The sequence below is a fragment of the Rutidosis leptorrhynchoides genome, chromosome 4 (assembly GCF_046630445.1).
Source record: "Rutidosis leptorrhynchoides isolate AG116_Rl617_1_P2 chromosome 4, CSIRO_AGI_Rlap_v1, whole genome shotgun sequence".
NCBI lineage: Eukaryota > Viridiplantae > Streptophyta > Magnoliopsida > Asterales > Asteraceae > Rutidosis > Rutidosis leptorrhynchoides.
In genome coordinates, this window is record NC_092336.1 from 541,053,958 (window position 1) to 541,066,926 (window position 12,969).

A 12,969-nucleotide genomic window follows, 5' to 3' on the forward strand; every position below is an offset into this window, starting at 1 on the left:
TATATATATATATATATATATATATATATATTAATATTTTTGTCAAAAAAAAAAAAGTTCCATCACCTATATTAATATTAATTTAGAAGTATAACTGTGAATTTATGAAAGAAAAGTGTAAACGATTAAAAAGTGGTGTGTAAGGCCACCCCCTATCGTAACTAAACTATTCATCCTCTTAACATTCCACATCAGCGCCACATCAACACTAATATCATATAACTAACTCATAACTAAACACTCCCTATCATGGCTAAAACAATACTCCTCTTAATATACAACGTACAAGCAATAAAACATCAAATCCAACAATAAAAAGCCACTGGGACCCACAATTCCTATAACTAACCAAAACTCTTACATTAAATCTATGGTGAGTGCGGGTAGCTAATGCGGGTAACTAAGCCGTGCCTATGGTTCATTACGGGTAACTACGGGTAATGAGCGGGTAACTACGAGTAATGGAACTATAGGGAGTGGTCTAAGAATCACGACTCTCTAAGTGGATGATCTATCAATTTTTTTAAAAAAGAAAGAAGTATAAAAAAAAACTTCACATGTTTAAATTTTAATAAGGTGATATATGATAATTTCTCAAATTTTTAAGGGCCAACTTTAGTGTCGTTTTTAGAAAAATCGTACCTTAAATTATAATGGCTCGATGTGAGTAAATTAAAATTTCACTATGGGTATGAACCGACCTCACGAACCCTAATCCCTCCTACAACTATTGATAGTAATCAAAATAATTCTTAGGAATACGATTCCTCCATCTTGTCGAATCAGTCCGCGTAAGAATTAACCGAATACCAAATTCCTTCAATTCAACTTGCTGCTTACAAATATCTCCAATTCATCCAATCCTTCCGTCTCTCATCTTCATCGGAGATCAAGGTAATTTCTTCTATCAATTTCACAAATTTATATGATATATACGCGTCTCTATACAAATATAGGGTTTATACTTTTACCAGTATTCTAGGTCTATTTGATAATTAGTAGGTAGCTACTTACCTGTACTATTTGCGTTGCTACTGTTATTATTATATTTACTATAATTGAATTGAACGGACAAGATTTGTTTTTGTATTTTTTATTTATCAATTAAATGATTTTGTGAATATAAGTTTGTAATCTATTGTATCTGCAGTGACAAAAGATGACCGGTGAAAGAGCAGTTCATCCAGATTGTAGAAATGCGTCGAACCCGTACCATGAATGTAGTGAGTTCTGCTTCAAAATTATTGCAGAGGCCAAGAAATTGGCTAGTCAAATTGAACCAGGTTAGTTTCGATCTACTTGTTTTGTTTCAAGGAGTAATTTTAGCTTCAATGTAATCATGATCTGTTCTTAACACTTGTTGATTAATTGCTATTATCTCAGTTGGCTTGAGAGCTGAGAGTAGAAGTTTTGAACGAACTTCAGCTGTGGCACCTGATGAAACTGAGCATCCTGAACATGAACAAAGTGAGCCTGATGATCATCAAAGTGGTGATGACAACACTCCCCATGAGGATGAACCAGAAGTGGACTTCACTAAGCTTACAGGGAAACAAAAGAAACTATTTGAGTTGAGGCTCAAGATGGTATGCAACCCATCTTTCAAGTTGTTACCATAACTTTTATATGTGCAGTTGTGTTCACTTAATGTATTCTCATATGTAGAATGAGGCAAGGAAAGCGAATCAAACTGCCATGGTTGCAGAAAAGAAAAGAATGGAAGCTCCACAGGAGTCGAGGGGAATTTCAAAGCAGAAGTGGATCGAGGAGAGGAAGAAGAAGATCGGAAAACTTCTTGATGCTAACGGGTTGGATATGACAAAAGCTTACATGTTAGATACACAACAGATGGCTGAAACAAAGTATAAAAAATGGGAGAAGGCACCTGCACCAGCTGGTTGGGATGGTATCATTTCGACACTCCTTTATTATTTTCTTCATACATACAAATATACAATAACCTATTAAAGTTGCAGAAGCTTTTAAGCTTAAAGCTACCTGTTTTTCTATCATTGGTCATTTTAAATAAAGTTTATGGAGTTGATTTGGGTCGAACACTGTCTGGCAATAATGAAGTGAAGTTCTTCTGAGTTTTTGATTTATGTTTGCCATTATTGCATGGATCATTGAACAATTCTCAATTTTCTGTATTTGTATATATGCATATATAAACCTCTGTCAATAATGTGATCTGAGAATATAATTTTTGTTTGTGTTCTGCATTTGCATAAGTAAATATTATTGATATCCATCTAAAGAAAGTATGTTCAATGAAATGTTGAACAGTTGGTAGATGGACATATATTATAAAACCCTACATATTATGCGCTTGAGAGATACCGTATATTGCATATATTAAACAGTAAACAGACGAACAAATGGCTGTCAGTTCGATATAATTAATACTATCGTTTATGAAATTTTCCTTGATTCTCGTATTTATGGGATTTGTTTGTTCATGTATGACTCTAAACCTGGCAAATGGGTTAGGTTGGGTCAATTTGGGTAACGGGTCAAAATGGTTTTGGGTTAAAATGGGTCATGGGTCAAATGGGTAAAATTTTTGAACGGGTTCAAACGGGTCGGGTTGGGTTGGGTAACCGGTCGAAACAGGTCAAATGGGTCCAAATAGGTCATATATTTTTACATTGATTCTTACACTTATTATATTATTTTAGTTATTGTTATATATATATATATATATATATATATATATATATATATATATATATATATATATATATATATATACACATATTAAATGATATAACCATGAATGCTTTCATAAATGTTTGGCGAATGAAACATATTATGCATAACCCATTTGACCCATTCACAAGACTCATTAGACCTATCTCTTTATTGAGTTTTGGAAATTGATACCCATTAGACCGGTTTTTTTATAATTTGTATAGAACCCAATAGATTGCAGGGAAAACCTGTTGGACATTTTTTTTAGTTTTGATTTACATCGCTAAACCTAATTTTTCTCAAGACCCAATTGACCCAAATTTGAGAGTATGGGATGTCAATTGCCAGTTATAGTTCATATCTGCTTTTGTTAAACCCTTCTTGCTTGATTTTTAGTTATATTTGAATTTGAATATTGATTGTATTCAAGTCTTGAGACATATATTTTAGTACAGAGTATCATTTTGAATACGAGTGAAATTTCACCAAGTCTGATAATCAGTCGTCTTGTAATTGACAGTATTTAATCAGAAAACATTGTATGATGCATACAAGAAAAGAACCAAGAAGATGGACGTTGACCTTGAAGAATATAACAGAATGAAGGAAGCTGATCCCGAATTCTACCGAGAAGCTTCAAGTCTTCAATATGGAAAAGTAAGCTATACTCAACTGATCCACCTTTGTTAGCAAAATGAATATTATAATTTTTGAATTATTTGTGTTGAAATAAATAATTCACATTTGTGGTTTTTATGTTGACAGGCACCAAAAGTTTCAGAGGATAAGGTTGAAAGGATGGTGAAGGAGCTGAAAGATAGAGACGAGAAGCGTAATACGTTTAGTAGGAGAAGAAGATTTCATGACGAAAAGGACATTGATTCCATCAATGATCGTAATGAACATTTCAATAAGAAGATTGAAAGAGCTTTTGGCAGATACACACTCGAGATTAAGAACAATCTTGAGAGGGGAACTGCTTTGCCCGATTAAAAGGTGTTCATGTGTAACGATATTTGGATACTCGTTCTTTTTTGTTGCTGTTTTCTTTTGTTGTTACTCGTCAATCGTCATGCCATGTTTGAAAAAGTACCATAGTTTCCAGAGCAATCTGTATGCATTTTGTATTGTTTTTTTAACTATGCTGTGTCCTTTTCCCTAAATTATTACTTGCATTGTAGTGTACTACCATAGAGAATAATGCTATATATGTGTTTATTATTATTATTATTATTATATTATTATTATTATTATTATTATTATTATTACACGACCACGACCACCACGACCACTACCACCACTACCACCACCACGACTACTACTGTAGCCCCCCAAAAGCTCATCTGACCCCAAGGTGGTACGTATCCTATAAAAGCTGTCACAATCATTAATAGTAAGATTACAACTCCGAGACACCGAACAAATTCCCTAGGACTGCTATAACTCGCATGATATAGACCACGAAAAAGATGAAGGTGAACCACAATGAGAAACATACTTGCCCCATTAGCATGCATATAACGTCTGTCTACGAGGAATCGTTTCGTAGAGGGCCGGATCTTAATTCCGTGCGCCAAGTGCTCGTTCCGACTCGCCAGTCATGAGGGTAGTCTTTTTTCTTTTGGTTCCATACGTACTGGAGTTCTAACATTTGAATTTCTCTTACATTCTACGTTCCCGAAACGGATCCTATCAAATATTTCACATTTTCTATGATCATCTCTATTTTAGGTATTCGGGGAATCCTCCTTAATAGACGAAATATTCCTATTATGTCAATGCCAATTGAATCAATGTTATTAGCTGTGAATTCGAACTTTTTGGTATTTTCCGTTTCTTCGGATGATACCAAAAAGGAAAGCGAAGAACCTTGCTATGAAGCCCCTACTACTTACTTTGTTTGATTCAAAAGGCGAACGGCCCCCCAACAAGTCGTATGGGGTGGGGTGCTTGTGATAAGCTGCCTTGGATATGAGGAATTCTAAAAAAAAAAAGGAAAAGCCCGGTATTTGACGAAGATCTTTCTATCAATAGATAGGAATGAGTGTTCGATATAGGGGATAGAATCCATCTGCTCTTTCTCTCTCCATTTTTCTTCCCCTCTAACGCGGGCCGGACGGCGGCGGGCGCGGGAGGAAGAAAGCTAAGAGAAGACGCTCTTCTCTTAGGTCTTTTTTTTTTCAGTGCAGGAAAGCGCTCTCTTTTTGCATGGCTAGGGGCTAAGATAACTCAAATGGGAGAGCCGTGTTATGGGTGACCTTATTGCACGGTTCAGAGAGCACTTGTGTATGTGATGCAAGTGAACGTGTACGAAAAAGCTGTCGTAAAGTTTCGTTGTTCGTTCCGTCGTCGTAATAGGAAGTGGACAAGAATCATCGCTCCAAGAGAAGCAGACAGGGAGGAAAGGGAGCCCGGACGGTGGAAGAGCCATGAGACGAACAGTTCAATCCATGGGAGCGCCCAACCGGCTTTCCGCCTCCATTTGGTCGTGCTTCAATCCATCGTTGTCCAGCCAAGCCAGCCCATAACAGATGCCGGTCTGCTTTCTCTGTTAGCGAAGGTGCCGGGGCATTCGGGAAGCGACTAGTCGCTTCTGACGAAGCTTCTAGAAGGCCGAAGCCAAGCCCAGTTCCCGCCGATAGGCGCAGGTAGCTTGCTTCCAAGCCTTGCCTTATATGATAACAAACCGCATGATGCGTTCCGGAGTTGCCGTAGTTCTGTTACCGCCTTGTCGTCTTGGGTTGGGAAGGATACGACAGGCTCAATTCAAGGACGCTCAATTTCAAGCTCAATTTCAGGCTTTCGAAGCTCTGACGCTTTCTGTCGCATTTGTTCTATCTTTTGTTTACCTATCATTTTCACTTTCTTTAACCGTACTTAGGTAGCTTTTCGTTCGTTCGGCAGAGGCGTAGAGCTATCTACTTGGTCGCGACTGGCTCTGCTACGCTAGGTTCTCCCTATGGCGCTACGCATCGTTCCCTTCGGTCGAGCGAATCCCATTGTTCCGGTCCGAGAATCCCTATGTCTGAGGTCGAGCAGCTACGCTCTCGTTGGTCGAGGTTGATTCCCCGCGGTTTTTCATGCAGATTTGACCACGGTGTGCGTCTTTTGCAAATGAAAGCACTATGTCTCCTGGCCGGGGAAAGAAATTGAATAAGAAGAAGATGATTCTAGTCCGACGAATTGCGTTTTGCCAGATAGATTTTTTTAGAAAGATTCCCCATTGGTAATTAAAAAATAGAAAGACTAAAAATCTAAACTAAATACTAAATAAAAAAGAACCCGGCCACCTATTTCATTCGACGTTCCGGGGCAGGGGCCCGACCGATTCGACCGACTTTTGCTTTTGGATAACAAGAAGGCGAGCTTCTCTTCTTTGATCAAATCAAAAGCCCAGTCAGCCACCAACTCGGTGCAGGTCACGTGACCTACAGCTCGGCCTTCGCTTTTTGAGGCTTCCTCTACCTTCTCATCCATGGAAGGATTCCTTATTCGATGATAAATGTCAATCGAGGGCACCCTCATTTCCAGAGAGAGAATCAGGCTGCACAGAAGGGGGAAAGCCCTCCTACTGAGCAAGATCATTAATTAATATTAATAAGGAAGCACTTAACTTAGGGCAGCCAGTCTCACTTCACACAGCACATCGCCTTGCTATTTGCATTCATCCTTGTAACTTACCGAAGCGGGGATCTCGTGCTATCATTGAACGGCTACCGAACCGCCATACTCAGGTAACCGGTCCAGGTTCCGGTGAAATTGAATTCTCCGTGAAGATGCGGAGTACCAACGGCTAGACGGTAAGACCCCGTGCACCTTTACTATAGCTTCGCAATGACAACCTTGATCGAATATGTCCTCGAATAAAGACTGAAGTTTGCGTCTTAAAAGACTTACCTTGTATTCGCCACCTTGCCGGGTTTGCAAGAAGTCGCGGATGATCCGGTGTCGATGTCTCTGCCAAAATGGGCCGTCTAATTCGTACATTCTCGCTACGATTTGGCCTTTGACAGCAATAAGTTGTTCTTCATCGCATCCTTTGCTGAGGTAGAGTGCCTGAAAGAGAAAGAAGAGCTTACTAAGCCAAAAAGCGGAATATAGAGCCAAACATGCGGTTTTTTCTCGTCAAGCAGCAAGAAAATCCTGGGAAAAAGGTAGGGTAGAATCGCCGAGTCGTCTAGCACCGTTCCCTGCCTCAACTCCACAATCACAATCATTTGTGAATAAAAAAGGTGGTTTGCTGCTATCCCCGGCATTGGAAAGACCTGACAAAGAATCCAACTATTGGGAAATGTGCTATATGGAGGTTTTTTTTATGATTGTTGACGTACTGACTCATGCTCAGGATCCGCTTATGGTGGTTCGGCTTGCTTCTCTGTTGGCATTTCCTAGACCCAAGACCGACTAATATTATAATACTGCATGCAGAATGGATAGCACAGGTCGGAGGGGAAGAAGAAGGGAAGAGTACGATGGGAGGGGCCTAGGAAGATGTTCAACAACCATCTCCTTTCCGTCCAGAATGTAGTGTAGAAAAGAAAAGAATCTTTCCTGCTTCAGAGCTTTTCAGAGCTAATAGGATAGGTACGCTACATACCGGAAAAAGAAAAGGATCTCTCTATTACTTTGAGAGGAGAATCATTGGTTTGACCGACGGACTACGTGGGAAATACGAGATGAGCTAGTGATGGGAACCTCCCGGGCAGTGAGGTTCAGATGGAGCTTCGTAGCTTCCTCGCATGGGACTGGAAAAAGGAATAGGTAAGAGATGGCTTCAACCACTATTGCTAGGAAGGGCTTTGCAGGCTTTGACTTTCTATCAATAAATGGGCTAGCTGAAGGAGGAGAGCTCAGGGGTTCCGACGATGGATTTACCGGCGGGGAATGCATTGTTTTGCCTTCCCGGCTGGGCTTCAAATGGAGGTTATTGGGAAGCGGAGGAATGAATAGGAGGAGAGTTCTTTAGTTCATTTTATGATGTTAGCTCGCTAGGAGCGGAAAAGGGGACCTGAGGGTGGTTGGGCATTAACCAACACAACAGTGAAACCCGATCCAGCTTTCGCTCCCTCCGCTTCCTCAGGGCCCTCACTTCCTCACTCAACTCACTCAGACGCTCGCCTCACGTCACTTCGCTCGCCTTGGGAGGAAGGCTACTGACGGTAGCGAATCTCAGAATACGAATAAGATCTACGCTCATCACAACCCTACATTGATCCACCGAAGGAAGATCAATGAGATAAGGGTTGACCTTTCCAGTCCTTCCTAACAAGTCTCATAACAACCCGTCATTGATGACCGAAGGGAAAGCAATGCAAGAAGGGTTGACCTGTTATTGGAACTGGTTGACTTAAGACAGAATGGCTTTAGTCAACGCTATCAAACCAGTTATATGAACAGGTTGACTTAAGACAGAATGTCTTTTGTCAACTTTCATGTATGTTAGGATCAAAACCCTTTTTAATAAAGGTTTTAGCCCTATAATGAGTTAAAACCATTCGAAGCCCTTGTTTTACATCATTTGGTTGTTTGCACGGCACAGCTCCCCCCCTCCCAAAGCTTGCCTGACGAGGGTCAAACTCTGCTTTGATCCACCTCCGGTATCCTATTTAGAAGTAGAAGAGAAGCTTCTCGCTAGTGTTAACCCGTATGAAGCCAACCAATGAGCTGGCCTGCCCCCTACGACTTAACTAACTAAAAAGAATGCCTCTCCTGATGAAGGGGTGGATTCTGTAGCACCCCAGTCCCTGAAGAATTTCTCCTCCGGGGTCTGGAGCGCTTCTGCCCCTCATCCTCTACTCCTAAATAGGCTTTTGATACCGTATGGAGCCACCAGTCTTCGTCCGACAGCGCAGAATTCAAGATCCTTGAATTCCCTAGGGGGTCTTTCTCCCCCACGGTAAGCCCTCCGTGAACTTACGCGCGACCAGGCCGTATATGTCAGCTACGATCACCGTTCCTGGTCAATACCCGCCTTCTTGTGAGACGGCTAGTATACAAGAGTATTCACCACTAATCTCTCAGGCACGGTTGTGCGAGATGCGTGAATCGCAATGCTAGTCGTAAGCCACCGGTGACCGTACTTTCGTAAAAGCACAAAATAAGGCATTAGAGAGCCCTTTCTCTTCCTTTATTCGCCGCAGGAAGAAATTCCAACTATGCTGCCTTCTAACGATAGGACTGGAATCCGAGCTCCTAGGCAAAAGCCTGAAGCTTGAAGACAGAAAGAGAAGAGATTAACGGGGTTTTCCCGAAAAAGTAGAAACGATATGACTTATGATACCGGATCCAGGCAGAATGGGAATATATATATATATATATATATATATATATATATATATATATATATATATATATATATATATATATATATGTGTGTGTGTGTGTGTGTGTGTGTGTGTGTGTGTGTGTGTGTGTGTAATCCATAGCCTAACAGAACGCAGCAGCGAGGGACAACCTGCCCATACAGCCAGCGGGGAGGATGGCACTACTGGCAAAGACCGTCTGGCGAAAACGCCGCAGGCGCGAAGCGTGGTAGGCCTGCGCCGGGGGAGCATAGGGAGGAAAGGGAGCCCGGACGGTGGAAGAGCCAGGGGAGGCCGGGTCATTTGACAGAAATGGAAGGCTTTGGGCTATGAACCTATTAAAGAAGGCCCTATGGAGTAAAGGGAAGTGCATGAATTCTTGGAAAAAGAGGGAGCGAGCCTATATAAAAGAAAAATGGAATCAAGCAAATTCAATGAATAGATAGAGTCATAACTGCTTGCCACCTACGCTCCGCCATCCATTCCAAGTTTAGGAACCTAGGTAATAGTATCCCGATCAAAGAGGTGGATCAATGTAGGGTTGTGATGAGCGTAGTTATGAGGAAGGTCAACCCTGATCTCATTTCCCTCCTATTGTCGAGGAAATGTCGGGTTGTTTTAACTGCACTTGTTTGTTAGTAGCCTTGTTTCTCTCTAAGAGAAAAATAACAAGGGCTCTGGACAACATTACTTTCACATAAGGATAGTGCTACTATAAACAAAAAACTAGAAATCAAAAATGACGTAGATGATACTCGAGATTACTAGAGCGATATCAAAGTAAGTATCAATGTTGTCTGGAACCTCTACACAACTTCTTATGACTCCATAACTAGGAGAATCCGGGTTGCTTTAGAGATCCGCTTTGGGGTTAGTCGTCCGGGCGGATCCATTCTGTTTAAACTCATTTGGGGGGCGCGCAAGAGGTAACCACTCCTGGAGGCGTTCACATGTATTTATATACCACTGTAAAACCCATGGGAAGTAAGTTGCGAGGAAAAACCTATTTCTGCTAGCTGCTTAGGTAGGTTCTTTCCTCGTGAACCCAACTCTATCGTCCGGTCGGGCATGAGTCCGAGTCTCATAAAACTGAGCTCAGATGGAGGGATAAAACCTTTAAGGGGGGTTACTTATCCTTAAGCAGTGTATTCAGCGTGGAATAAAGTCATAAGACGGGGGTACGTTTCGCGGGAGTTGCGTCCCCATCCTTGTCCGGTATAGGGCTTTCTATCTATAGATTAAGCCTCGACTCCGAGAAGGAGTAGACAATTGTTGTGAAAGCTTTGAGATCGGTTCCCTTAATTATAAAAAATTCAAATCTTTTTTTCAGCTCGTGGCTTCTTTTCTCTCAAAAAAAGAAAAAAGAATCACTAGTTGAAAAATCGACAAGGGAGGAAACAGCTCCAAGTACAAGAAGGCAGGTATTGACCAGGAACGGTGATAGTAGCTGACATATACGGCCTGGTCGCGCGTAAGTTCACGGAGGGCTTACCGTGGGGGAGAAAGACCCCCTAGGGAATTCAAGGATCTTGAATTCTGCGCTGTCGGACAAAGACTGGTGGCTCCATACGGTATCAAAAGCCTATTTAGGAGTAGAGGATGAGGGACAGAAGCGCTCCAGACCCCGGAGGAGAAATTCTTCAGGGACTGGGGTGCTACAGAATCCACCCCCTCATCAGGAGAGGCATTCTTTTTAGTTAGTTAAGTCGTAGGGGGCAGGCCAGCTCATTGGTTGGCTTCATACGGGTTAACACTAGCGAGAAGCTTCTCTTCTACTTCTAAATAGGATACCGGAGGTGGATCAAAGCAGAGTTTGACCCTCGTCAGGCAAGCTTTGGGAGGGGGGGAGCTGTGTCGTGCAAACAACCAAATGATGTAAAATAAGGGCTTCGAATGGTTTTAACTCATTATAGGGCTAAAACCTTTATTAAAAAAGGTTTTGATCCTAACATACATGAAAGTTGACAAAAGACATTCTGTCTTAAGTCAACCTGTTCATATAACTGGTTTGATAGCGTTGACTAAAGCCATTCTGTCTTAAGTCAACCAGTTCCAATAACAGGTCAACCCTTCTTGCATTGCTTTCCCTTCGGTCATCAATGACGGGTTGTTATGAGACTTGTTAGGAAGGACTGGAAAGGTCAACCCTTATCTCATTGATCTTCCTTCTGTGTAAGGAGAGTAAGCCCTCTTTCAACACCTATCCTCATTCATTGTAACAAGAAGTTTTTATGTATGGCTGGTGTCAGATTTTGACTTGCTAGTCTTGTCGGACTAGGAGCTCTACTAGCGTGGGAAATTGACTTAAGCTGGGCTCAGGGACTGCAGTCAGCCGCTTCCCCTGTAGTCGTCAGCTCGTTTTTGACAGATCCGATCGGGTGTTCATAATCTGGAGTAAAAGGATTCGAACCTTTGCATGCCTGACGAGGGTCAAACTCTGCTTTGCAGCAAGGATGGTGCATCGCCTATTTATCGTTCTCGCTCGGGAGCCATACGCGGCGTTCAGAACCAGTCTTGAAGTGACTCCATCAAAATCTGCCACTCGTTGGGCGACGCCTTCTTTTCTACGAACACCCCGCCATGATGAACTTTGCCAGTTTTCGCCTCCGACCCGACCAGGAGAGAACACAGGGTCAAGCCAAGCCCTTACCCGCGTGAATGGAATTCATATCTCCTTCGTGAAGGGAGAAAGCCCGTGGAAAAGCCTCAGAAGAGCCGTGATAAAGAACAGTATCGGAATAAGGAGCCCGAAGGGAAATCAAAGCGGGATATGGATCAAATCCTCCTCCCCCAAAATGTACTAGGTAATCCACTACCTGATGAATTGATTTCAAGTTCTATCTTAGGTAAGTTTAAGCTAGAGGATAGAATCTCTGAGGGATTCTTTTTAGCACCGAAGTCCTATTGCTACAAAACTGTAGATGGAAAGGAGATAGTCAAGTTCAAAGGGGCTGCGAAGGACCAAATCAGTCCTGAATTTACTATTACTATTACTATTACTAAGTTTAATGTGATATACAATGTATTATTATACACAATAAAGTAAAAAGTATGTTAAAAGAAATAATTGTGGACCTAAATTATTATGTAAAAGTAGTATATAATCAATGATTAGATAAATATTACTCGTAATTAATGATTGACTTGGTAACAGAAAGTCGTTAGTATTTTAAAACAATTGGTATATCGAGACGGTAGAACACTCCCTCCTTTAGTGCAAAAAAGTATTCCACGTGTGGAGTAAAGTCCATAATTGGTGGGGATTCGGTGGGCTTTCAAATGTAAATCTAGATCTTCTTCTAGGTAATCTAAATCAAGGTGCGAGATCGGGTGAGTCTATTTTGCAAGCGGTTATTTGGTCGAGTAGTTATTTCATATGGAAGAATAGAAATCAAATGGTCTTCAAGAACAAGTGTTGGAACAATCCCGTTGCGCTATGTGAAATCTAAATCAAAAGGAAAACAAAAATTGCTTTCATAATCCATCGGTTTCTTAGTTTAGTTTTGTGGGATTTATGATGCTATCTTGGCATCATATCTCGTCCGTTATATTGTCATGTTTATTGATTCATACTCGAGTTGTAATGTTCTAAATGTAAAACTGTGATATTTGTGGTAATAAAATTATTCTGCTTTTCAAATTTTATTTTATTATTATTATTTTTTTTTTTTAAACAATTGGTTGATGTTAGTAGATTTAGATAATATCAACTGTTTTACATTAAAAAAATAATAATGTGAAAATTCTGCCAATGTTCTTAATACTAGTCCAGTAGTCCTTAAGGCAGAAGAATATGAAGAAATACCAAATCACACGCAACATAACCATTAAACGATAATCCACCAATATCTAATCCAATTAAAGAAATAAAGTCATAACCTCCAAAATATGGGGAGTCACAAAATTAAAATATTAGAATACGAAAGATACCACTTGATAAAGTAAAAAGTATGTTAAAAGATCAAATAAAACAGAA

General features: G+C 40.8%; 1 protein-coding gene across 1 annotated transcript; it reads left to right on the plus strand.

Moving 5' to 3' along the window:
* Window positions 1-720: 720 nt before the first annotated feature.
* LOC139845093 (uncharacterized) lies at window positions 721-3,847 on the plus strand. The gene is made up of 6 exons (XM_071835316.1): window positions 721-894; window positions 1,151-1,283; window positions 1,384-1,586; window positions 1,666-1,906; window positions 3,212-3,348; window positions 3,457-3,847. The coding sequence occupies exons 2-6, from the start codon at window positions 1,160-1,162 to the stop codon at window positions 3,682-3,684; spliced, it is 933 nt and encodes a 310-aa protein (XP_071691417.1). The 5' UTR covers window positions 721-894; window positions 1,151-1,159; the 3' UTR covers window positions 3,685-3,847.
* The last annotated feature ends 9,122 nt before the right edge of the window (window positions 3,848-12,969 follow it).